General features: G+C 35.2%; 2 protein-coding genes across 13 annotated transcripts in view; one reads left to right on the forward strand and one right to left on the reverse strand.

Annotated features, from left to right (window-relative positions):
- Positions 1-321: 321 nt before the first annotated feature.
- LOC108330515 (S-adenosylmethionine carrier 1, chloroplastic/mitochondrial) lies at positions 322-13,852 on the forward strand. 2 transcript variants are annotated; one of them, XM_017565013.2, is made up of 13 exons: positions 322-454; positions 589-653; positions 1,317-1,418; positions 1,770-1,852; positions 2,546-2,622; positions 4,680-4,770; positions 5,279-5,332; positions 5,415-5,510; positions 5,620-5,709; positions 12,034-12,085; positions 13,208-13,269; positions 13,393-13,473; positions 13,592-13,852. In XM_017565013.2, exons 2-13 carry the CDS (start codon positions 599-601, stop codon positions 13,730-13,732), a joined length of 984 nt encoding a protein of 327 aa, XP_017420502.1. In that variant the 5' UTR covers positions 322-454; positions 589-598; the 3' UTR covers positions 13,733-13,852. The 2 variants fall into 2 exon arrangements, with proteins under 2 accessions (XP_017420502.1, XP_017420488.1); XM_017564999.2 differs by lacking the exon at positions 589-653 and having other exon boundaries at positions 331-454.
- Positions 13,853-14,249: 397 nt separating this feature from the next.
- Positions 14,250-25,848, reverse strand: part of LOC108330498 (uncharacterized) — a 39,071-nt gene continuing 27,472 nt past the window's right edge. For 6 of the 11 annotated variants that reach the window (XM_052880332.1, XM_052880336.1, XM_017564989.2 and 3 more), the window contains 12 exons: positions 24,022-24,570; positions 23,891-23,950; positions 23,457-23,785; positions 22,419-22,851; positions 21,754-22,224; positions 20,374-20,490; positions 20,156-20,277; positions 19,339-20,071; positions 18,982-19,236; positions 18,509-18,691; positions 15,860-16,201; positions 14,250-15,433 (listed from right to left, as the gene is read on the reverse strand). In XM_052880332.1, the coding sequence (XP_052736292.1) occupies positions 14,684-15,433; positions 15,860-16,201; positions 18,509-18,691; positions 18,982-19,236; positions 19,339-20,071; positions 20,156-20,277; positions 20,374-20,490; positions 21,754-22,224; positions 22,419-22,851; positions 23,457-23,785; positions 23,891-23,950; positions 24,022-24,570 (4,344 nt within the window). In that variant the 3' untranslated portion in view covers positions 14,250-14,683. Of the gene's footprint in view, positions 15,434-15,859; positions 16,202-16,452; positions 16,507-18,508; positions 18,692-18,981; positions 19,237-19,338; positions 20,072-20,155; positions 20,278-20,373; positions 20,491-21,753; positions 22,225-22,418; positions 22,852-23,456; positions 23,786-23,890; positions 23,951-24,021; positions 24,571-25,848 lie in introns of those variants that run through there. The other 5 variants (XM_052880330.1, XM_052880342.1, XM_052880353.1 and 2 more) reach the window with 5 other exon arrangements.

The raw sequence follows: 25,848 nt of genomic DNA on the forward strand, positions 1-25,848 counted from the left end.
AATCACCTTCCGATGACAGGTAGACTTTGATTGGAAAAATGATAAGAAATAATTCTCATAGACTAAAGAGATGGTAAAAGATAAAATAAGTTAGAGAAAGTGACGAGGATGAAAATGGACAATGAAAAAAAAGAAAATAAAAAAGGAGTCAATAAACACGTATTGTGTTTTTTTTTTCAAATTAACTTATTCTAAAACCTAAATTCTTTTATTTATAATGATAGTAGTTGCATATAAAACGTGAGTATTTATTCTATTTTAAATTTTAAGTAAAGTTTATCATTTGAATTTTTTTATTGATAATTTCAGGTATGCATCAAGAAATAACTGATAGGGTAATATAGGACGATAAAAAAGAAGATAACTTGTACCTGCACATTTCTTCTTCTTTTATCCGTGACTGTTATCTCTTCACTTTTCTTGTATTAGTTCCAGCAACTTTCTCACTTTTGCGGTAAACATTTGCTTTTTCTTCACGCTATTGAAAAAAACTTCTGTGGTTGCTTTTTTATTTTTTCCTGTTTCAAAATTTGATGCTTTCTTTGTTAAATAATACTGTCTAATTCAGTTAGTTTGTTATTTGGTTAGTGGCGCAGTCATGGGTCCCTTTACACTCTCCGTTATGTTTAATGACCCTGCCATTTCATTACCAGGTAGCTAACCCTATTGCATTTTCTGTGTGTAAGTGTGAATTTGAGACATTTGGGTTCATATATATATTTTTTATATTAAGGCATTGTTTATATGAAAAATTACAAATGTAAGGTTTTTCACTCCTTAATATTTAGGTTAGAGCATGGGTGGAGGTTGAACTTGTGAATGCCAATTACTTGAGATTGGTGTAAGAGTTGATTGTGCTTCTCTTATTTTTCCTTTTAGTTTGGATTGTTGTTCTCTTGGTGTGAATACTGGGAACTCATTGATCTCACAATTATAGGATATACAAATTATATGTGGACACGGAGAAATTGTACTTTAGTACTTGAGTTGATTTTTTGCTGCTCATAGTTTGTAGTACAAGGATTTATGATATTGATTCAAGCAGCACCATTGGAAACAGGAGGTTTTCTTAATTAAGTATATGCTAGTTAGGATTTAGGATTGCATGCGGTGAGAAAAAGAAATTACATATTTTAGCATATTATTGCTGGTATGGTCAGTGAAAAAGGAATATGAAAACTAATATTTCATATTACATATTCCGGGAATAACAATAGTGAAAGGTATCATGCCATTTTCATGACAATTTGAGCACTCTATTTGTTGCTGGTTTGTGCCATCTGCTTCTCATTTTAGCAGGATATATGGTTTCACAGATGCTTGTTCGAAGAGAAAACAGAACTTTCTTCTGAAAAATTCTTTTGCATCGGTTAGCATGGGAGATGAAAAGCCTTTTGACTTCTTACGCACTTTATTTGGTAGGCATAAGATCTTCTTTGGTGTTGTTCACATTGAATATATTTGTTACTGTTGGTGTTTTAGCAGGTGTTTTACTGTCAGTTTGTTTAATTTACTGAGTTCTGTAATCTCAACACAACATAAAATACTCACTTCCTCTATAAGAGATTTAGCAATTAAGCCCTGTTTGAAAGATGACCAGCAAGGAAATGCAATCCCCCAGTTCTTCATATATGAAGTGAAGAACTGAATTTTGGCTCCTCTTAAGTAGTATTTTACTTTGTTAATTAGTTGGTAGACGATACTATCATACTATAATTGATGGGTTTATTGCATTTTAATCTTTCTGATGAGCAAGATGGAATTTGCAGAGGGCGTTATTGCAGGAGGTACAGCTGGAGTTGTTGTTGAAACAGCTTTATACCCAATCGACACTATTAAAACACGTCTGCAGGCAGGTTCTTATGACAAATATTTAATGAAGATTAAGGGTTGTGCTTTGCTGTATATTATACTGATTACTGTTTGATGCTTGATAAGGCTCTGCATCAGTGCCATCTAGGCATGATTCTTGATAGACAGTATTTTATTTTGGCAAGACCCAAGTGTTAAGATGTCCCACGTTGGCATTCCGGACATCTCTTATAAGACATTGAAAATCATCCTTCTTTGAGCAGTCTTTTGAAAGTGAATTAAACCCAATTTATTTATTAGATAGTTGCTAGAGATATTCGGATGGAATCTACACCACATATATAGTATTCAACTATAACGTGGCATTTGTCTGTGTGTGGTGTGTTGGAAAGTTCTGCACAAATTGCTTCCATTGTTGGGTGTGACTTATATACTTATTAATCAACTTAACTTAATGCCAATTGGTTTTAAGATAAAATCTACTATTAGAAAATAGGAATGCTATACAATTTTTTCTTGGACTCTTAGTTAATTGATTTACACTATAAAACTTTTTTCATTATGCTAAATTTCGGTCATGGAATTTTGTTTGTGCTCTTTCACAACATTTTTTTGGTGTACCTTCGTTAGTGGCTACTGACTGACAACACAATCGTATGGCCCTTTTATGCCTGTTTTTGTGTATTTATGCTGACTTGATATAGAATGTGCTGATGATATTTTTTTTCCCTAGGCTGCTCGCGGGGGAGAAAAACTAATATTGAAAGGCTTGTATTCCGGATTGGCAGGGAACCTTGCTGGTGTCTTACCGTGAGAATCTCATGGATGACATGATGTTTCAAACATTATAGGTTTTTAAGTTAATTAGAAATTTTGAAATCCCAATCACTTTGAAAAGACCGAGAAAGTTTTTGGCATGATTAATAATTTTATTTCCACGGGTGGTGATTCATTGAATTTCTGCTCTGTGAGCTAACTCAAGAGACTTACATTTTTGTATGAAGGTTCTTTTATTTTGAAAAAAAGAGAGGAAACATGTAAATTTCTAAATGCTAATTGCAAAATTGCACTGTCATTGGTTTCTATATATCATTTTCCAGATTCAGTGGTAAAAACATTTGAGAAATAACATATCCTTATGTAGTAGTACATATGACAAAGAAAGAAAATTTATTTGGCTAGTTAATATTGCATATCCTAAAAAGAGGTGGCTTAGATATTGTAATTCTTAGGCTGGCATCCAGCAACAATCCTTTTTGAAGCTGGTTCTGGCACTATGTCTTGAAAGGGGAGACTTTGTAGAGACATGGAGTCAAACAATTAGAGTCTGTTTGGATGAATTTTTCCATAAGCCCTTCTAAATGAGAAAAATAACAAAAAATAAATAAATTAATTGAACTTCTCCATAAGGTACAATTAACTTATGCACAAGTTAAAAAGAAAATAATTAAATAAGTGAGACGAGAGAGCTTCTATAAATTAACTTACAGAAAGACTAATTTTAATTTTTCTCTCCTAAAGGTGCTGTCTAGAAACTCATCCAAGCAACCCATAGTGTTGATAGTAAAATGTGACTTTACTCCATTTTCCCAATATTTTAAAATACGAGATTGTTAGATCCTTCCAAGATTGGATGTCAAGTTTGCCAATCAAGGTTTTCTTTTACTATTAAATTAAATAAGCTATACAAGTATGTATAGTATTATTGGCTGGTGTATGTGCTTAAGCTGCAGTTAAGCCACTAATCCGTATTATCTGGAATTTTCCTTCAGTTTAATTATTTGTTGTCGGACCATGGACATAGGCAAAGGGCAAACCACAGTATTTCCTGTGTGCCTTGTTTACTTGTGTATTTTTCTGGATCCTGCTGTTGGCATGTATCCATAAAATGCAAAACACTCGAGGCTGCTTCCGCAGCAGAATTTCTGCTAGTTTCTTTTTGTAAAAATGATATGATTGATGGCATCCACGAAAGTAAGAGTGACTTAACCAGGTTCTCGGAGTTCCTTTGATAGAGAAGTTTGGGATCACAACTATGTTATTGCTGCTAAGAATTGAGATACCATAAATATAGTGAGCTTGTGTATTCAAATAAATCATAAGAATTTGGTAGAACTATTTGATAATTCTTTAATCTATTCTCACAACATCAGCAGGTTATGAATTTTGATTCACCTAAATATTGGTCGTGGTTGGAAACTGTTATGCAGATCAACACGTCATTTATTTGTTGAAATAGCTGGACTTTAGGATACTTGGAATTATGCAGATAACATTAATGTAGGAGAGCAGGAGATTGAAAACTCCATGTTGGGGATTTATGTACTCCTAGGCGCCATTGTTTTACTCTACTTCAATGATGTGCTCTCCCGATATAGTTTCTTTTCTAGTTTCCACTTGTGGGTTCTTGGTAGCTCATTTGGTATTGTGCAAGGCCTAAACCCTATTATGATCTTGGTTCTTGCATTAGGATGTGCACCAGGGAAGAAATATTTGCATTTATACCTCTAATTGGATAAAGTGATTGTTATTTTTTATTTGTGGATGTCATATTTTTACATCCTATTTACATAAATCATGCCTACTTGGCTTTTAATTGAAAATTGTGAAGAAGGAAGACAAAATTATTCCCAAAATTGAATTAGTTTCGGCTCTGGTTGTTATTATGCATATTGGAGTAGAATCATTTGGAGCAAAGTAACTATTTATTTACTATTATGCATATTGAAAGCCAAAGGAGAGTTTCCCCCCATCAAATCTATGAAAGTTATTTTCACAAATTTTGTATTTCAGGCTTATGAAGTTATGAAATCATGAATGAATCTAGATTCTTTCCTTCACACCTTTTTGTTGCTTTAAATGTGCAGGGCGTCTGCTTTATTTGTGGGAGTTTATGAACCTATAAAGCAGAAATTGCTGAGGATATTTCCTGAAAATCTTAGTGCCTTTAGCCATTTAGTAAGATACTTCTTATATTAGCATTAATATGTAGATATTGGTTTAAATGCTTGTTTGGAATTGAAAGTTAGGAAGATAAGTTAGAATTATTATACGATCTAAATTATCCAATTCAGATCAGAATTAAGTATCAGTTTTTCATCCCCTATTTTTCTCCTGTTTTCTCTTAAATTATTGCGGACTTGTTGATATTTCCAAACCAAATTCCCACTTCAGATTCTGGCATTGTATGGCTCCACATATGAATAATAGAAAAAAATCTGTCTTTTCTCCAAATATTACAATGGGCACACTGAAATTTAAGTAAATTAAAGACCTGTTACTACTTTAAAAAAGTGTGAATTTTGGTCAATTAGTCTTCTGAAGCCTCTGGCATTTATTTTGCTTGTACTGGAGTTGATGCTTTGTCTATTTTATCATTCTTTTGTTGCTGGCACCCATTCCTTTTGTTGTAAAACTTTACTAATTTTATGGGGACAAAAATCTCAGTCTTTTTCAATCTCATTAGACTGCAGGTGCCATTGGAGGCATTGCTGCTTCATTGATTCGTGTTCCAACAGAGGTAATTAATTTATCTTATTTGTAAAAGAGAAAATTTCATGGTTGAAATATATTTCACCGGACAACTTCATATTTTTCCTAAGGTTATCAAGCAACGAATGCAAACTGGGCAGTTTACTTCAGCTTCTGGTGCCGTTCGCTTTATTGCTTCTAAGGAAGGCTTCAAAGGATTTTATGCTGTATGAAGTTCACCATTTTTTCCTTCCAAACTTTTTTGATAAATTATATTCCCCAAGTTTTTACAATGATATGTTCAAAATTTTCTCTAATATTGATCTTTGATCACAGGGATATGGATCTTTTTTGTTGCGAGATTTACCCTTTGATGCTATTCAATTTTGCATCTATGAGCAGATTCGAATAGGTTATATGGTTGCGGTAAATTCCTTAAGTTCTATTTTCGTGTGTTTTAGAAGCATCCATATTGTTTTTTTGTTCCTTTTCTCGTTATAGTTTTGAGCCTGAAAAGATTTCCGTCCTAACTGTAATTAATATTTAGTGAAATAAGTGAACAGCCTTATTGCACTAGTGTGGGTCGAGTTAATCCATTTTAATTGTACTGTAATAAATATATAAAACAAGATGAGAGAGCAAAATATGCTTAATGAACCAACTCACTTAACTTACCGATCTGTGGTAGGTCGAGTTACAAAAATTTGTTTACCAAAAAGTAAATTGGGTTGAATTGACTATTTTTAGGGCACTCATTGATGAGTCAACCCCTTGGCACTCACCTTTAGCTAGAGCTCGAAATATGTGTGCACAATGTTTTCATTGTTTTTGGCTCAATTTGAATATTTGTTTGCAATAAATTGGTATAAGAGCTAGTTCGATCTCTTACCACATGTGACAATTAGATTCTTGCAAGAAGATAAGGATCACTTCCAAGATAGAGAAATTTATTGAAAAGAACAATTTCAACTTGAGGATTGAGATGAGGGCTTTGCTTAAGGAGTAAGGTGGACACTCTCTCAAGGAGTATGCCAGACGGAGAGACATGTTTTGTAGATGCAAGAAGAAATTATGATTTGATGATTCTTTTTTCTGTGTTTGAAGATGTTCTTTATGAGGTTGTTATAGAGAAGACTACGATTGTGTTTTGGCTAAAGTTGGAGAAGTTGGCTTGTTGAAATGTAATATGTTTTAGATATAGACTCTTTAGGAGTCTTCTATGTTTTTCCTTTGTTTTCACTGTTCCTACTTTCACTGTTGGTTATGTTTGTATAAGTATGATTAGTGATGTATTAGGAAATAAGAAGAAATAATAGAGGTTTTGTTTTAATCTCTTTCTCTCTAAATATTCAAGTTGGTATCAGAGCCAACCACCGGGGCTCTCTGTCTGACTACCGATATCCGCCGCCGCCGCCGCCGCCGGTGACTCATTTTCTCAGGCGAAGTTAGGGGTTTTGTGCGCCTGCTCGAGCGCGACCCATCCCTGGTGGTCGCTTTCCCTGTTTCCGCTGCACGCGCCGCCACGCGCCTCCTTCCTCCGTCAGACGTCAAGCGCGTACTGTTCACGCGCCGCCTTATCCTTGCCGGACGATCATCGGACCACTGTCGTCCTGTTCGTCTGACTTTCCAGAGCTTCTTTTGGCTCTTATTTTACTGTTTCAGGGGCTGTAATTGATACCTAGGGTTTCCCCCTCAAGTTGGCTCTTATCTTTTACTGTTTCCAGATCTCATTTCTGATTCTGGACTCCAGATTCTTCTTACAGATCTGTCATGGCATCTTCTATTGGAATTAATTCCTCTCTATCTGCTACTCCGATCATCACTTCTGCAAAGCTCAATTGGAGAAATTATTTATCATGGTCTTCTGCTGTGGAATTGTGGTTTCTTGGTCAAGGACACCATGATCATCTTGAACAAGACATTTCTATGATTCAAGACGACGAAAAATCCCAATGGCAAAAATTGGATTTTCAGTTATGTGCAATTTTGTGGCAGTCAGTTGAGCAAGAAGTTCTAGATATATTAAGACCCTATAAGACTTGTTCATCCTTTTGGAAAAGGGCACAAGACATATTTGCTAATGATGTACAACGTCTCTTTGATGCAACTCAAAGAGCAGCATCTCTAAAGCAAGTCAATCATGACATGGTTTCTCATATAGCAAAGGCTAGGGCTGCTGTAGAAGAATTAAAGAACTTCTTTATAGCTGATTCATTAGAAGGGATCAATAAGAAGCTTGACAAGTTTTACATGGTCCTAATTCTGAGAAGTTTACACTCAGATTATGATCATGTACGTGATCAGATTTTAGCTGGTGATCAAATCCCATCAATGGATGGCTTAGTTACTCGACTTCTTCGAGTACCTACATCAGTAAAAAATGAGAATCCAATTGAGGTTATTGAAACATCAGCCATGACAATACCCCAAGGAAGAGGAGTGCCACAAGGGAGAGGAGGAAGCAGAAGCAACCGAGGACGTGGTGGTCGTAGTATACGTCCTCAATGCACATATTGCAACAAAATAGGTCATACTCGGGACAAATGTTATATTTTACATGGATATCCAGACAAAGTTGCTCATGTTTCTAAAGCTGGTGATCTAGAATCCAGAATTTCAAATGAAGAATATGAAGAATTTCTCAGATACAAGTCTGGAAAATCATTTAATCCTGGTCAATCTTCTGCCATGACCAGTGTGCCTACAACCAATCTATCTAAATCTGTGGAAGGTCATAATCCATGGATTCTTGACTCCGGTGCCTCTGACCATATCTCTGGTAACATTTCTTCATTTTCTTCTATGTCTTCTCCAAAAATTCCCCATCTTATTACTGTTGCCGATGGATCAAAAGTGACATCTCAAGGAATTGGCAAAGTTTCCTTATCTCCTTCACTAAATTTAAATTCAGTTTTATATGTTCCCCATTGTCCATACAATTTAATCTCCTTGAGTCAGCTGACTCGTTCCTTAAATTGTTCCATAACCTTTACTGCTAATTCCTTTGTTATACAGGAACATGGGACAGGTCGTCTGATTGGAGAAGGACATGAGTCTCAAGGACTTTATTTCTTAAAATCTTGTTCTTCAGTTTCCTGCTTTACTTCTTCATCCCCAAAACTTTTGCATGATCGTTTAGGCCATCCAAGTTTGCTCAAGTTGAAGATGATGGTTCCAAGTCTCAGAAATATTCAAGTCTTAGATTGTGAGTCTTGTCAATTAGGAAAACATGTTAGATCTTCCTATCCTAAAAGATCTGAGACACATTGTAATTCTCCTTTTTCAATTATTCACTCAGACATTTGGGGACCTAGTCGTGTTACGTCATTTGGTTTTAATTATTTTGTAACTTTCATTGATGAATTCTCTCGGTGTACTTGGGTTTATTTAATGAAAGAGAGATCTGAACTTTTGTCTATTTTTAAGTCTTTTCTTAATGAAATTAAGAACCAATTTGGGAAGACAATTAAAATTCTTCGAAGTGATAATGCTAAGGAATATTTCTCTGCAGCATTTTCTTCTCTCTTATCTTCCCAAGGAATTTTACACCAGTCAACATGTCCTCATACTCCACAACAAAATGGCATTGCAGAGAGAAAGAATAGACATCTCATTGAAACTGCACGTTCCTTGATGTTGAATACTAATGTTCCTGTACATCATTGGGGCGATGCAGTCCTTACTGCCTGTTTTCTTATCAATAGGATGCCTTCTTCCTCTCTTAACAATAAAATTCCTCACTCTGTCATTTTTCCCAATGACACTTTGTATCATGTTTCCCCACGAGTATTTGGGTGTACGTGTTTTGTTCATAATGTCTCTCCAGGTCTTGATAAACTCTCAGCAAAAGCTATCAAGTGTGTTTTCTTAGGATACTCTCGTCTTCAGAAAGGGTATAAATGTTATTCTCCCTCCACCGGGAGATATTATATGTCAGCAGATGTCACATTCTTTGAGGATAAACCATTTTTTTCTTCCTCCATGGAGGATCGTTCTTATGTTCAACAAATGTTTCCTTTGCCAACATGTGATCCTTTAGTTATTCCTGATTCTGTACCTCAAACTCAAAATCCAAATGACATTGTTCCTCCACCTCTTATCACATATCAGCGTCGGACACAATCTTCAACTCCAAACACTGAAGATCCTCGAGACTCAGTTCCTCCTCCATCAGATCACCATACCATGGATCCTTCATCCTCTTCACCTTCTACTGATTCAGATGATAACTGGCCCATTGCCCTTCGGAAAGGTATTCGGTCTACTCGTAATCCATATCCTATTTATAATTTTGTGAGTTATCATCAATTGTCTCCTTCATATTTCTCTTTTGTTTCCTCGTTATCTTCCACTAAAGTTCCTAATAATATTCATGAGGCATTTGGTCATTCTGGTTGGCGACAAGCCATGGTTGATGAAATGATGGCTCTTGAACACAATAGCACTTGGGATCTTGTCCCTCTTCCTCCTGATAAGAAGGCTGTTGGTTGTAGATGGATATATACTATTAAAGTTGGTCCTACTGGTAAAATTGATCGTCTTAAAGCTCGGCTAGTAGCTAAGGGCTATACTCAAGTTTATGGCCTTGACTATAGTGATACTTTCTCTCCTGTGGCTAAAACCAGTACAGTTCGTATTTTGCTTGCTATGGCTGCTATTCGTCAATGGCCTCTTTATCAGTTAGACATTAAAAATGCCTTTCTTCATGGTGATCTGGAAGAGGAAATATACATGGAGCAACCTCCTGGATTTATTGCTCAGGGGGAGTCTGGCTTGGTTTGGTAAATTTAGTCAGGTAGTGCAAAGGTTTGGATTGAAACGATGTGAGGCAGATCATTCAGTGTTTTATGGTCACTCTTCTCCTGACAAATGTGTTTATCTCATGGTGTATGTTGATGATATTGTTATTACAGGAAATGACATATCCAGAATTACTCAGTTAAAGAATCATCTGTTCAACCACTTTCAAACTAAAGATCTGGGTCGTCTAAAATATTTTCTTGGTATTGAAGTGGCACAGTCAAAAGATGGTGTCATCATTTCACAAAGGAAATATGCTCTTGACATTTTAGAAGAAACAGGTCTAACAAATTGCAAGCCCATTGATAGTCCTATGGATCCAAATCAAAAGTTAATGAGAGATCAGGGTGAACTCTTCTCAGACCCAGAGAGATATAGAAGGCTAGTTGGAAAACTCATCTATCTCACCATAACAAGACCCGATCTTTCTTATTCAGTTGGAATTGTGAGTCAATTTATGCAAAATCCACATGTTGATCATTGGAATGCAGTGCTTCGCATTCTCAGATACATAAAAGGAAGCCCAGGACAGGGACTATTGTATGAGAACAAGGGAAACACTCGAATCGAAGGATATTGTGATGCAGATTGGGCTGGTAGTCCAATTGATCGAAGATCGACTACAGGATATTGTGTTTTACTCGGTGGGAACCTTGTATCTTGGAAAAGTAAGAAACAAAATGTTGTTGCCCGATCTAGTGCTGAAGCTGAATACCGATCTATGGCTCTAACTACATGCGAACTTGTGTGGATTAGACAACTTCTTCAAGAATTGAAATTTTGTGAAAATGAGCAAATGAAACTGTACTGTGACAATCAAGCAGCTCTTCACATTTCTTCCAATCCTGTGTTTCATGAGAGAACGAAACACATAGAAATTGACTGTCATTTTATTAGGGAGAAGTTATTATCCAAGGAACTAGTTACTGAATTTGTCAATTCTAATGAACAACTTGGAGACATTCTGACCAAATCTCTAAGGGGGCCTAGAATTCAATTCATATGTTCCAAGCTTGGTGCATATGATTTATATGCTCCAGCTTGAGGGGGAGTGTTGAAATGTAATATGTTTTAGATATAGACTCTTTAGGAGTCTTCTATGTTTTTCCTTTGTTTTCACTGTTCCTACTTTCACTGTTGGTTATGTTTGTATAAGTATGATTAGTGATGTATTAGGAAATAAGAAGAAATAATAGAGGTTTTGTTTTAATCTCTTTCTCTCTAAATATTCAAGTTGGCTAAACAAAACTCTTTAACTTCGAAGATATACATTGATGCAGACTGTATTGGTTCTATTATTGATTGAAAATTACACCTGAGTACTTTATGTTTCTTGGAGAAAGTCTAGTAACCCAAAGAAGCAACAAGACAAAGTATCTTGTTCTAGTGCAGAAGCTGTATTTTGAGATTTTGCTTAATGTAAGTGTGAAGAAAAACTCTAGATGAAAATCATACAAATGACCTTAAAATAAAGGTTGATATTTCTTCCTTTGCAATTGTACTTTAATAACAAGTCAACCATGAACGTTGCCCATAATCTAGTTCAACATGATAGGATCAAATATGTTGAAATTGACTGACATGTTATCAAAAGTAATATTGACAAAGGTCTTGTGGTTACAACTCATATCTCTACATACTTTAGATAGCGAACATTTCCACTAAGGGGCTTCCTCAAGACGTATTCCAGGATCTTGTGAATAAGTTGAGAATGATTGATATCTATTTACTAACTTGGGGGAAAGTGTTGTAAGTAGCATATTATTAGGATAAAAATATCCATCCATGTTGATCAAGAGAAAATATTCTTAGGATCTTCATATACATTTCAATATGCTTTTATTTTCTTATTTTAGAGTTTGGTTATGAGAATAAAATTTGTAGGATTGTTATAAATAAAATAAATTTTTATTTCCTTATATAGTTTAAATCTTACATTCTATTTGTTAGGCACGAAGAAATCTGAATGATCCAGAAAATGCAATTATTGGTGCTTTTGCAGGTAAATGCATGCCATTATACGCATATCTTTATAAAGGTATTATAGAGTAATATGTGGAAATAGGTACATGTTAGGTTTCATTTCTAGTAGCTTATGATGGGTTTAAGTTCTAGGCTGGCATTTTTCTGGACGAGGGATTTAAAAGCTTTTGGTTTTTTATCCTCATCATTGAATTAATCTTGTAAGGTGTATGGTCGTTTGGCACAAATAGCCGTTACTGTTTACAATTAATGTCATGTATCTTGTGAATTTTCTTTGCAAGGTGACAAGTTACATTCGTACCCCATATGGTGCTTTGGTTATCAGTTAAAAATGAAAAAAGATAAAGGATTAGGGAGAGAACCTGAATCGTTTTTCTTTTGGTTTCCTGATCTACATCATGCTTTCATGGCAAAGTATTGTATCACTTATTCATGACCCCACTTCATGCTATGAAGAACAAGTATAAATGATGTTATAACATATGTTCAGAATCCCACATAGGGTTAGATAAGCTTCTTGATGTGGTACTTAGGCCTTGAGGTTTTCTCACTTAATGAACTAGTTTTTTGGGTTTGACTCTCCTCTTGTGCTTATGTCCTAACATTTGGTGTTTTTGATTGAGAGTTGGACTACAAAAAGGGCTACCTTTAGATTGAAATTAGGCGCAAACAAAATACCTATCGCGAGTGAAGCCGTGTAAGAGAAAATGGCGTTATCCTGTTAGTGTCGATAAATGAATATTGTCATGTGCATCGGTTTTTAAAGGAGGTGATAATGTTAGTATTTAAGCCTTGAGATTTTCCCACCCGATGAACTGGTATTTTGGATTGGATTCTTCTTTTGTGCTTAAGTTCTAACAATATATATCTTAAACATGACTTTGATAAGCATTTTGATCTCATTGTTTCCATGCATATTTCAAAATTTTCTTTCGAATACTAGTCTTTATTGAATCAATATGCCTACAAACTTGTTTTAATAAACTCTTAAAGTAGTTATAAGAATAAAAAGTGGAAAAAACATCTCCAAAAATTGCTGTGTTTTAGTTTTCTTTATGTTTGATTTGTTGAGCTTTATTGGAAGTCCAACTAGACACCATTGTTTGTGTTGGGATGTGACTAAGTGCATTATTTCTTGTAGGTGCACTAACTGGAGCCATAACTACTCCCCTTGATGTCATCAAGACAAGACTAATGGTTCAAGTGAGCTATGATCCTGTTCCTTTTTTATAATATTCTTTTACACACAAATGATACCTTGTGTATGTGAGTAGTCTATAACTAAATCAATGAGAACATTCACAAGTTCCTATTTTCTTCCTCAAGGGATCTGCAAACCAATACAAGGGAATTGTTGACTGTGTTCAAACTATTATTAAGGAAGAAGGACCTCGTGCCTTTTTGAAGGTAAGGATTATGTGTTTTCATCCATACATTGTATAACTAGAGTGAAAAAATAGGGTGCAGCTAAATGGCAAAAAATCTATTTTGTTGCTTCTAAAGTATAATTTTATATTTACTGCAGGGTATTGGTCCCAGAGTACTATGGATAGGCATAGGTGGTTCAATATTCTTTGGTGTCCTTGAGAGTACAAAACGTTTTCTTGCTGAGAGGCGTCCTATAGAATCTCAGCACACATACTCAGACAAAAGTAAAGATAAATAGATTTTTTTCCTAGCCTATCTCACTGGCTTTTTCCAAGAGCAATATTCTTAAATACAGTGTACCCTCTTTAATTTTTTTTTTCTTAAGCGTTCAGAGAAAAATAGTATTTGATTATTTTCCTTCCCGCTTGTCCGTCAGCTATACATTGTTCAATTGCTGAAATGATTTTGTGTTGAATTTTGAGAAGCATGAATTAATAAGAATTGAGATTACAAAATAGTCAACATCACTTGAAAAGGAGGCGGAAGTGTTGACTCTGTGATGTCAAACTGCAACGAAATAGCATCACTCAGTAACATGTTCTGAATCAAAGCTAAAAGGAGGTCTATAGATCTTTATGACCTCCAGGTTAGAAGTTAATCGCTGATCTGAGAAGGTTTAGCAGACTGTGAAAATCGAAATTGAGCTTTTCACTACATAAACTATTTTGATAATGTATTAACATAAAATGTCAATCACTAGTCGAATCCACCGACCAAATCAGACAATTGCGCACAAGTATTTTGTGGAAAGAATTGGAGCCTGTAAAACATTATCAATGGAATTTTATATTTGATGTACAGTTGCTATACATTTTGGAGGCAAAAAAGAAACAAATGTAACATTCTATTCTACTAGCCTCAAAAGCAACAAGAAACTACTCTCTCCTCCCAGCAAAAAAATGGAGAAAACAAAACTAGAATAGTGTTTTACAAGAATGAGCTATAGATACAGTTGGCATAATATACAACCATCAAGCATTTGCTCAACCAAAAAAATATACATCGCACTTTATATAAACTTTCCATCCAAATTTCATTTGATCAAGACTTCAGGTCTCTGCTCCCCCCATCTTTAATGTTTGCGCAATAATCCCCAATTGTTTATAATCCATCAATGGTTAAAGGTCAAGAACCAACTTCCTATCTATCGTGAACTTCAGATCATTTTGATGATCTAAAGTAGAAAGTTTCACATTAAAGGGAGGTAAGCTCCACCATGACCCTTCCTCAGCACTAGTGGCGCTGCGTTGTCAGGGACCTTATCCATTTCTTCTGCGCATGCATCAATGACATCCCCAAATCCAGTTGCCACTGTAGCCAACTGCATCCGTAATTTCAAATCCCTTGTTCGCTTCAATAAGCATCTGAATGATCGTCCTAAATATTTAGCCCATTCAGCTGGCAATCCCCCCCCTGTGAGCCAGACAGAGAAATGGGATTGGTCCCCTCTGGCCGCAATTTCAGCTCTATAGAATCTAGCTAAATCAATCAGCATTGAAGGCTGAAGAGGTAAAACTGCAACAAATTCAGCTACAAACTCCTCCATTACCTCCGGTTTAAGCATCTGGTTCCAGAGTACTAAAGCCCATTCACTTGGCTGGTTCAGGTTATAAGCTTCGGCTACAATCAGAGCTTCCTGAAATCGAGATTGCTCAACTAACGCTCGTCTAGCATTGGTTTCTGATCTATAAAGCCATTGGAAATCTGGCATTCGTATTTGAAGGGACAGAAGGGAAGCCTGTGCACAATCTCTACGTGTTTTGTTGCCAGCATCGATAGAAGAGTGAACTTCAGCAGCTTCAATGTAGTAGCGCATGGAATCCAGTAAGTCTTCATTCTGGTCCTTGTTGTAGCGGCGAAACCACTGCTCACATGATTGCTCTGCACGTGACTCTAAAAGAGCTGCTGTCTCGTGCTTCATATCAAAATGATTGTAGACCTGTACAGAACACAATTACAATCAATAAATTATCATATTTTTGTTTAGTTTCTTTGATTTATGTTGAGAGAAATTTAGCTTCATTGATTTGGAGAATAGGAGAACCGAGAAAATGAAAAGAAAAACTTTCTGAGCACACAAAAAAGAGCAATTTGTCCACTTTTAAAGTGACCGCTTGAAGAAGTTATTAACATAACAAAGAATATGTAGTGCCATACTATTGACATATTATGTAGTGGGTTAAAAGGACTCTATTTCAGTGATCCCTGAATCATTTAAAAATAAAAATGTTACTGAATGGGTCAAAACGAAGTATACACTCAGACTAAATTATTGCGCAACGGAAGGTACTGGCTAATTCAATGTTAGCAGCATACAATCATTAATCTATATATTCATTTACTGTAGCACGAAGAAAACACAAACCATGGCAAATGCATCAAGGTCATTAGGGTTGAAATGCTTCAAGGATGTAAGAACAGCCATTCGAAATCCCCTGACAGCCTCAGCAGTTCCAGTGTTTGTGTCTGCAGCAGCAGAGTACTTCTGAAGAAGTAGATCCAATTGACCATTCTCGATAAGAATGCCAAGAATGAAATTCAGAGCATAAAAATTTCCAACTCCAGTTATCAGGCGTGCCAAACATGGAAAATCACCCTCCAAGACATAAGCATCAACCCTAGTTGCAGCAAGGGCCACAAGAACATCAACTCCATCAAGGCAAGAAGATGATTTGTAGAAGTGGTGAGATAAAATGAGAAGCTCCACCTGAAAATGCCAAATTTACATGAAAGAATAGTGTCAGCTTCAGGAAAAGTAACTCACTCAGTCAGAATCGTTTAGATACCCAATAATGCAAAGGAAGAGGGGCATTGAAAACAACACCATCAGCTGTCAAGGTTTCATTGGATAAAGAGAAAATACTGAACATAGCATCTTATGTTTAGGGCCCTAAAAGTGTGTGTAGTGCTCATTTAATCCTTACAATTTATGAGATTTAAAGATTCCGATACACTTACCTCACTCTGATAGTGAACTAGTTCCATAACTCAATATGTCTTGTCTCTTTCTTTCTGTACACACACAAACAGGTCTTATTATTTCTACACCTAAAATTCTGCCACACACCAGCTAATGATGAGTCAATTATTGGCTACGGTATATGACTTGGTTATTGTTGAAATGACAACCTTTTTTGTTTAGGAAATGCGTGAATATTGTACCGAGCTAATTTTCAGTAAGTTCACCCAGCCAGCTGTAGCTGGCACGTGACAGCTGACTGTAGCTGCTTCTGTTGCTTGCACTCTCTCTCCTCTAAATTGGGGGTTCCTTTATGTAGTCTCTTGTTTCTGTTTCTTCTTCAGTACAAGTAAGTGAATAGAGAAACATTCCACCAAAAGAAACCCCTTTGGGAGTCTAAGGCTCTCTCTCAAAGACTATTATTTGAACAACTGATGTTAATAGAATTAATGCCAATGGCATATTTCAACTTTCAAGAGTGTAGAGACAAGGCAATTTATCCCAAAGTGTTATGATCTGACTCGCCTGCTCTAACATTGTTCTGCTGCCACGGTTATACTGATTTCTTTGTTTGAGTTTTTAATTATTTTTGGACCAGAGAAAGAAACATAAGTTCGGTAAATTGCAATGTTTGCAACATTTTGTCACAAAAAGGTGGCTTTGGTAAAGTTCTCAAGCACTTAGGGAATCCACCCTTAACAGGTAGCTATTAAGGAGGAGACTCAACACTTAAATGAGTATCACATTTTACTCAATGTAAGACTTAAACAATCCATGATACCCAAGTCCATCACAGCACCAACCCTAACAACCAAACGTAAGTTACACTTCACTCAATTTCCTAATCGAGACACCAACAGTCAACTTTTATTCAACTGATAAGTTACCAATTTGTTTCCAACGATGGAAACACATGGAGCACATAAATACAAAAAAAAAAAACTTTCCATGCAAATATGCAAAGAAAGTATTAAAAATCACCCATGATCAAATATCAAATAAATAATCGATTATATATAAATATAATCGATTATCAAATAAATAATCAATTATGTTTAATTAAATATAATAAATAATTAAAACAAATAATATTATTATAGTAAACAAAATAATTTCAATTTTAATATTTTATAAAATAAATTATTTTAATGTTTAATAATTAATTTTGTAAGAACCTAAAATCAAATTTAAAAACTTAAATTTCAAACTAATTTTATTATATACTATTAAATTGATATGTAATATATAATAATGAAATAAAATAAAAATAAATTTAATATTTTGTTAATATATTTTATATTAAAATAATCAAAATAATTAATAAAATAAAATAATTTAAATTTTGATACTTTATTTTAATATATTTTTATTATGAAATATAATTTTTTATTATTACAATTTTGTAATAATTTTTTATTTTAATATACATTTGATTTTAACAATAATTTATATTTTCGATTTATTTAAATTTTTTTATAAATTATTTTCTAAATATATTAATATACAACCAAATTTATCCTATCAAATCAATTAAATCTGGTGCAAACTTTCTCCACACTTTTCACATACTTCCTCAATCCAAACAACCTCTCTTTTCAATGCCTTTCCTTATTTCTTTCCTTAAATATTTCATATTGCACCGAGTATCCAATACTGCTAATTGGGACTTAGGCACCCCTTGATACCCAAGTCCTATCAGGTTTTAAGGTTATCTCTTCACTAGAGCAGTGACTTCGCGATAAGATTAGGTGCTTGACTTCCACATGGGCTAAAGTACATGGTCTTTTCAAAGGGTGTTCCTCACAGACATGTTGAGAGATTGACTAGGGCTTTTCTACATTCATGTCATCCTTTTCTTCATCTTAATGAATTTCCTCCATAATCAAACAAAACAAATAACAAGGTGTATCACATCACAAAGGGCTTCATCTATCATCCAAAGATCAACATGAATTAGATTTTTTCTATCAGCAATATAATTTTAATTCACGATTTACTCATTTTGTGAACTATTAGTGAAAGAAATTGCTAGACTGACAACTATGAACACAATACCTCACACGCATGTGGTATTTCTTGCCCAGTAATCACCAAACGCATTAAAGAGTGCCCAATTTCTGGTTCAGAGGGACAAAGCTCTGCCCACTTCAAGAAGTCTGAAAATCTCCACAGCAAAGGAGCAGGCCCTTCCTCCTTCTGTGAATCCATATACCCTCCACGATGTGCAGCCAACACACCCTAGCAAAACAGAAATATAGTTATATGGACCTTATTAATGTCGAAAAATTGTACCTATGCAGTGGGTAACAGACACCTTCTTAACTACATGTTAAATAAATAAAAAAAGTCAAAATGACACCAGTTCACATATCCGGGTCAATATGAGTGAGACTATATCCAAATTTATGCAACATGCCCACAAAATTTATCTATGACCAGGAGTGACGAAATACATTTACAGATTACAACACACTGTTCCATCCAAAACCATTACGAAATAGAAATTGAAACAAAATGATGAACCAAACCTTTAGAAAAGATTCTGCGAGTATTTGAGCAATGCTTGCTGCTGGCATTGGATGAGTCTGCACCAAAAAGTTGGCCTCCTCAAAGGAATCCTGTGCTTTAAGAGAAAGGAGATGTAGCAGTTCAATTGGTTGTTTGTTGAATGCCTCAGAAAATGAGAGGCCCAAGGTGTTTGCAGCTTTTATAACTGCTATTATTCTCTTACATAGCCCACGACCACTCCCTTCGGTAAAAATGGTCACCAAACTCTCCAAAACCTAGCATTGCATGTCCACAATATTATATTATACACATCTTATTGTCAGTAGAGAAAAGGAACTTGCAATTGCAGCATGAAGTAGGGCTGGTTGGACAACTACCTGCAGTGGGTCAATATAGTGCTGTTTATTTAGTATACCATATGACTGCATAACTGAACGCACTTCCTCGTCAAGCATTGAAACTGATACATTGCTAGGTGGAGTGGAACTAGCAGCAAGCTTCAAGGCTGCATCAACAAGTCTAAACTCAGATGGTATTTGTCCAGGAGAGAATTTGTATTGTAGTTGCTTGGCGGCAGCAATTTGCCCAAATTCTAATAAAGAAAGTACAGCCCTTTCCAGCTCTGCTGTTCCAACCCTTTCCTCCCATCTAGAAAAGGACATTTCAACTTTAATGTTATCATCTTGCAACTGCGACTCATTTTTTAAATGAATAGTACTAGAGACATCATCAGTATCAGCACTTTTATCAGCTGACTCAAGAGGTGGGCGCCTTGGTGCCATGTATCCTTTGGCCCGTCTTTTTGTCTTTGTATTCCCACCAACAGTAGTTGAAAGACCAGCATCTATCACAAAATTCTTGTGAGGGATTTGGTTTTCCCTGGACTCATATTTTTCTACAGTTCTACTCTTCATTGTATTTATATGGTTGTCCATCTTTGCTATTATGCTTGCAGTTCGGTCAATAATACTAGAGTCATTCTTGATACCACTCTCCCTGGTAGAAAAGGTAAAATTGAAATCACCTTCACTCTTCACCTGAGCCTCAGACTCAACAGCTAAGAGCCATACTTTGGTTTCAATTTCACGCAGAAGTTGCAATGGACAGACACTGAAAAATTCAACAATTTTATAAGTAACGATAACTAAAATTGAAACAGAAAGTAGTTCACTAATGATTGAATATGTTCCATACGGATTGGAAAGACTTATCATCCCACTCAGCCATTGCAGCGATAGTAACAAAAGTTCATGAAGTTCCCTTGCAGGGAGATCTTTCTCAACAGCTTCAGCATGTTTAAGAAAAAATAAACCAGCCTGAAATAATTACAACAGATGAAATTTCAGCACAAAGCAATATAGAAGATATTGTTAGCAGAACGTTGACTGTAGTGTACTAGAAACCAAACACACTTGTCGAGAAGGGAAGGAGTATCTAATGAAGAGTGTGTGGCAGTGGTTCCATAATGCAACCCTCTCTTCTGGAACATCCCAAAGAAATTCCTTCCATTCAGCTACCATAGATTCAGCCTACAATTTATAAAAGGGGCAGACAAATGAGGGAAAAGTTTTGATGATAAATGCACAATCTATCATTTAAAGTTGATAAAAGGCATTAAAGAAAATTGTCAAAAAAAAAGAGGCAAATAGTAATTTCTACCCGAACTCAGATTTTCAGAAAAAATAAGATAATTCAATATTCAAGTGAATTTATAAATTTTCAGTAATGTCTAATGTTTAAAATATAAAATTTGTTCATAAAAACTCATTTTCAACACAATATTCTGCTAAAGTTCTTATATTTCTGCAAGTTGATTAGCTAATTGCCACATCAACATAGTTTGTCACAAGAATTTGTTAGGATTCTTGTAAGTTGATTGGCTAGCTAGCTGTTGGAGCCCAACAAGTTTATGGGCCGAAAGAGCCATCGGTCCATGAAGGGCGTGAGATACCTAAGGTATGAAAGGTGTAAGTGTGCAAAAGAAAGAAGGCAAATTCTCATGATGAGGTGGCATGAGTAAGTGGAGAGGTTATTACAAAACGGAGCTGGCATGAGTAAATGGGAGCTTGTTAGATGTGGGAGAATATTTTTATTATTTAGTCTCATGAGGCAGAAGAGAGACGGGGCTATGATCTGATTTTCTGTTAGAGGAGCTATGCTCTAGGCAATTGGAGGTTTCCTCTTTTTGTAGTTTCCTTTTTATTGTAAATAACATACAATTCACCAGTACCTTTGAATTTTCTTCACTCTTTACTACTATAACTTTGGTACGTAACATTGGAAAATCAACATAATTTGTAGGGTCCTAACAAACTATGCCAATGTGACATTCAACTAATCAGCTTACAGAAAGCATTAGAGAAGAACTCTCTATTACTCTAATAGCCATCCATTTGATCAAAATAAATGATCATATATAGCAGAATTTATTAAAACAGATAGTTACAGTATGAGTCAAACCAACATGATAAATCATTTGCACAATTATGCACAAGTAACAGAACATAATTGCGTATAAAAGATGTTGACAAACAAAAATATATTTTATATGACAACATTACTCATGTTCAAAATACTAAGTTTACAATTGCCAACATAGGCCTATATGAAAAGGAATATATAATGCCCATAGTAAAATTTAATTAATCTAATATTAAGTTTTACAGACCAAAACTAAACTTATTAAGAGACAATATAATTAAAAAGAATTGACTAAGGTTTTAATATAGGCTCAAGAAATTCCCTCAATAGACACTAACATCACAAACTGGTTTGCAACCTTTAAGTATTACCTGAGATTCAGTAACATGATGCGTAGCAGATTTCCAGGGTGCACCATTGGCCTCCAACTGCTTGGCCCAGTTCCTTGCCTGCTCCCAGTGACTATTATTCTCTAGTGCAGATAGGAGCGAAGCATCATCTAAAATTTCTTCATCACCCAAATGCAACTCATTATCTTTACGAAGTAAAGGCTCTGCTAAATTAATTTTCCAATAAACCCTTCGATAGTATGCTGCAGTATGTCCACCATCACCAAAGTCAGTCGCAGCAAGAAGTTGCAGTAGGCATCTTTTTTCATAAGGAGATGGACAGGTTGAAAGCACGGCATCAGCAGCTGTTGAAGCAGTAGAACTAATCCATGATGCCCCAATCTGCGCCTCTCTTCCTACATTTGGCTGTAAGTACATTGGTTCCTCCTTAATTCGTGCTGAAAAAGAACCCAAATGGGCAGAAGCTTCTGAGAGGCGCATTTGTGAAAATGCCTGAATAAACAAAAAAAAAATTCACATTAACAGACTACAAGGGGATAGATAAAGTGCAATTTACCATAAAAAAAATAGCAAGTGAAAAAAGTCAAGAAACACTTGTAAAAAATAACCAACCCTGACACTTGAACATAGTATCCACTATTCAGAAGTCTACAATAAATGAACAAATTTTGAATGAGTTGCCTTACTTGAAGAGCACGGATGAATGGTAGCAAGGGGCATGATGGAAGGAACATCTCAAATGCCCTGAGCAAAGGCAAAAACAATTGTTGTTCACAAAGCACTGCAACCATCTTTGAAAGGGATGCAGGTCCTTCAACAGAATCACTTGGAACATTAAGGCATCCAAAATGTTCTACTTTTCTATCATTCTCCACAGCTTTATCTTGGGAATCAAATACTATTTCACTTGTAGAAGTGCGCGAGATATCAGATATTGCAGAAGCAGAGGAGTCAAGTGAAATAGGAGTTATCAACCGTCGTCGTTTAGGACTCTGCCTGTTGTAATGAAATGTAAGTACTCTGTTACCTACAGGTAGGGCATTAGTAGCATTTACAGCTGCTCCAACATTATCTGCAATCTGGGAAGCAATATCATTCACCTTAATGGATGAAGTTTCCCTGTCCACAAAAGAAAAGTAAAAAGTTTCAATCATTGAAGTTTACATACATGGTTGGGTCCATGTCTCAATGCTCAGAGCTTTATCAATTCATCATATTATCTGAATTTTCAGCCCAATTATTTAATTATACAAGCCTTATTCTACTAGTCGAGTTGGATAGAATATGTTGCTCTTGTCTTACCAATTCTTTTAAAAAAATTAGACACCAATAAACATGAAACTAAATATATTGAATTTGATGACAGTTTTAACATGTAATGAGGAAATATAAAAGATTTTAGATGAATGTAAAGTTTTATGAGTGTAATATTTATGATGAAAATTTCAATTCAGCAGTGTATTTTTCAATAAACCAGTCACGAAAATATTAATTCCTTCTGTGTAACATTTTCAATATCATTTAAGCAGTTACTTTATCCTAAAACATACATAGAGGACAGACAGATTTTGCCTACTGTAACTTAGACTACTTATACACTCAGCTCAATACAAATTAAATCACACAAAACTGCAAGCTCTTCACATCAGAAATGGCTAAATTAATTAAAATAAAAAGAACATATTTATGAAATTATCCTTTTACTTATAAACAGTCCCAGTCACCTTGCTGCAGTAATTTCCAACCAAACTGTCAGGCATGACAATGGAGAGACATCAAGGAAACATGAAGCAACCATAGCCAATATTGACCAGGACAACTCTTTTGCTTTCCTCAAGAGAGCCTCTCCAGGACATTTGTGCTTTTCACATTCTGCTAATATTTGGAAGAGTTCAACTGGAACACACATGTTTTCATAAGGAAAGGTTGTTTCACCGTCTTTCCCAAGCGTATCGAAGAAAAATGCAGAGCTTGCCTTTTTCTTTGACTGCATTCCCCTCAAAACTGTTAACATATGAAGTCGGAGACGTGGATCACTAAACTCCTTTGATGCCTACCATTCACAATCACAGAGAGATTCAAAGTGGAACAATTTCATTTTAACATTATATACATGGTTTAAACATGATGTTGAGTAAAGGTAGGGAGCAAGACTCACCACTTGAACTACTGTATCAAATGAATATCCTCCAATCTGGGCTTCAGACAAAAATTCAATCTGACAGAAACCAAAAAATCATAAGATCCTAGTTTGAGTAGTCAATAAAAGAAACAAAAGTAGAAACATACCCAATCATTGTCTCTGGCTAATACAGCAAGGTACTTGGTACTTAATGGAAGCTGGTGCAATTTACAAAAATTTGTTACCAAAGTCCAGTGCTGACTAGCAGTCTTTTGTTGAGATCTTAACTCATTTCCATCACCATTTCCACTTAATAGCCACGAACCGTAACTTTTTCCATCAAACAACCGTGGAAGGCTAGCCTTTTCCAGATGGTGCAAGACAAGAATAAGAGCTCGTGAAGGTTGTTTACCAACAGATCCTGTCTCAGTAGCAATTACAGGAGAATCCTTGTGCACGTATTCCTCAGCTAAAGCTCGAGCAAGAGATTCTGTAACATCACCTTCATGGGATGTTGCATGAAACACAGAACCCTTAGGTGATAATTGCCTAAGATTTTCATTATTTTCAATTGATTTATAAAATGAAGATATCCTTTTTAGCACAGCAATATCAACGTGCAGTTTGTTGGCAGATAGACCACATAACTCCAAAAGAAAAGCACATGAAGCAACAAGCATGGAATCGTCAAAATGCATAATGGCAATTGGCAAAACCTGAAAATTTAGGAACAATTTTCAATATAGCATTCAAAACTTCAATGAGATTCATATTTTTTGTATTTTTCATGAATGTAAAATTACATATTAAGAAAGAATATGAGAATCTCCACCATCAAAATTATAAGATATACTAAGATGTTTCTATCGAAAATCTAACTAAGTACAAAGATATAACCAAATTAAAATATTAAGTATGGAGCAACTCTCACTTACAATTTGGTTTTATAAAATTGAGTTATACCTAAACCTAAATTCTAAGATGGCATCAAAATCAATCATAAAATATGTTGCCTATCAAGATAGTCATTTTCCAATCACCCATAGATGTCATTCTTGCAAACTTTATGCTTCAAGATGTCTAATCCTTACTATGAGAAGAGTGTCTTACAGATCTCACATCAACTATAGATATAATCAAATTAAATTGTACAAGTATGAGTAACCCTTACTTAAAAGCCAATTTTGTAGAGTTGATTTAAGTTCATATCCAAATTCTGAATAACATAAACCTGATAAAATACCGAATGAAGAGTTAAATAAAGGATCATTCATTAATGCCCTTAACCAAACCGCTTAAACATTTAGGTTCTTCGGTTCTTCATGAGGTCCCAAAGCCCCAATGACCAAGTGGCCAAAATTTGCCACCCATTTTTGTCATAATTCCATCAAGCAATAACATAAAATAAAATGGGACGGGGTATTTTTCATGCTTAAAGCTCAAAACACTCTTATAGGGCATGTTAAAGACAAACATTTTTAAACTTTTTGGTTGAATTGGTTCTTGACAAACATATTGCTAGATGAGCTTAGGAGTAATGCCATTGCCAATTATGAAATTTACCATCACCATTGTTAGATATATTAGATTATTTGATCTCTTAGATAGATATCCTATCTTTATCTTTTATCTTCAATTACTTTGTTATTATTCTTTATTCATATTTTGGACTTGGCCAATATTTCCTTCATTATAAATACAATACCCTATGTGTATTTTCTATACAAAGAAGATTAATCCCATACATTTTTTCACTATATTTAATATTGTATCTAGAGCTCAAGGTTCTTTAGAAAAAAAAAATCATCGCCTTTGCCACTATAACCACCATCGTCGCCGTATGTTGTCATCAACACGGAGGTCCAGTTTCGATTGGCGACCATACGGATTTGATCGTCTAGGCCGGGGACCACCATTCAATCAACGATGTCCTCATCAGAGCTCTCATGCGCCTCTTGAAGTTACGGATCTGCTCCTTTTTTCCATCACGTGTG

Source organism: Vigna angularis, chromosome 1, assembly GCF_016808095.1.
Source record: "Vigna angularis cultivar LongXiaoDou No.4 chromosome 1, ASM1680809v1, whole genome shotgun sequence".
Taxonomy (NCBI): domain Eukaryota; kingdom Viridiplantae; phylum Streptophyta; class Magnoliopsida; order Fabales; family Fabaceae; genus Vigna; species Vigna angularis.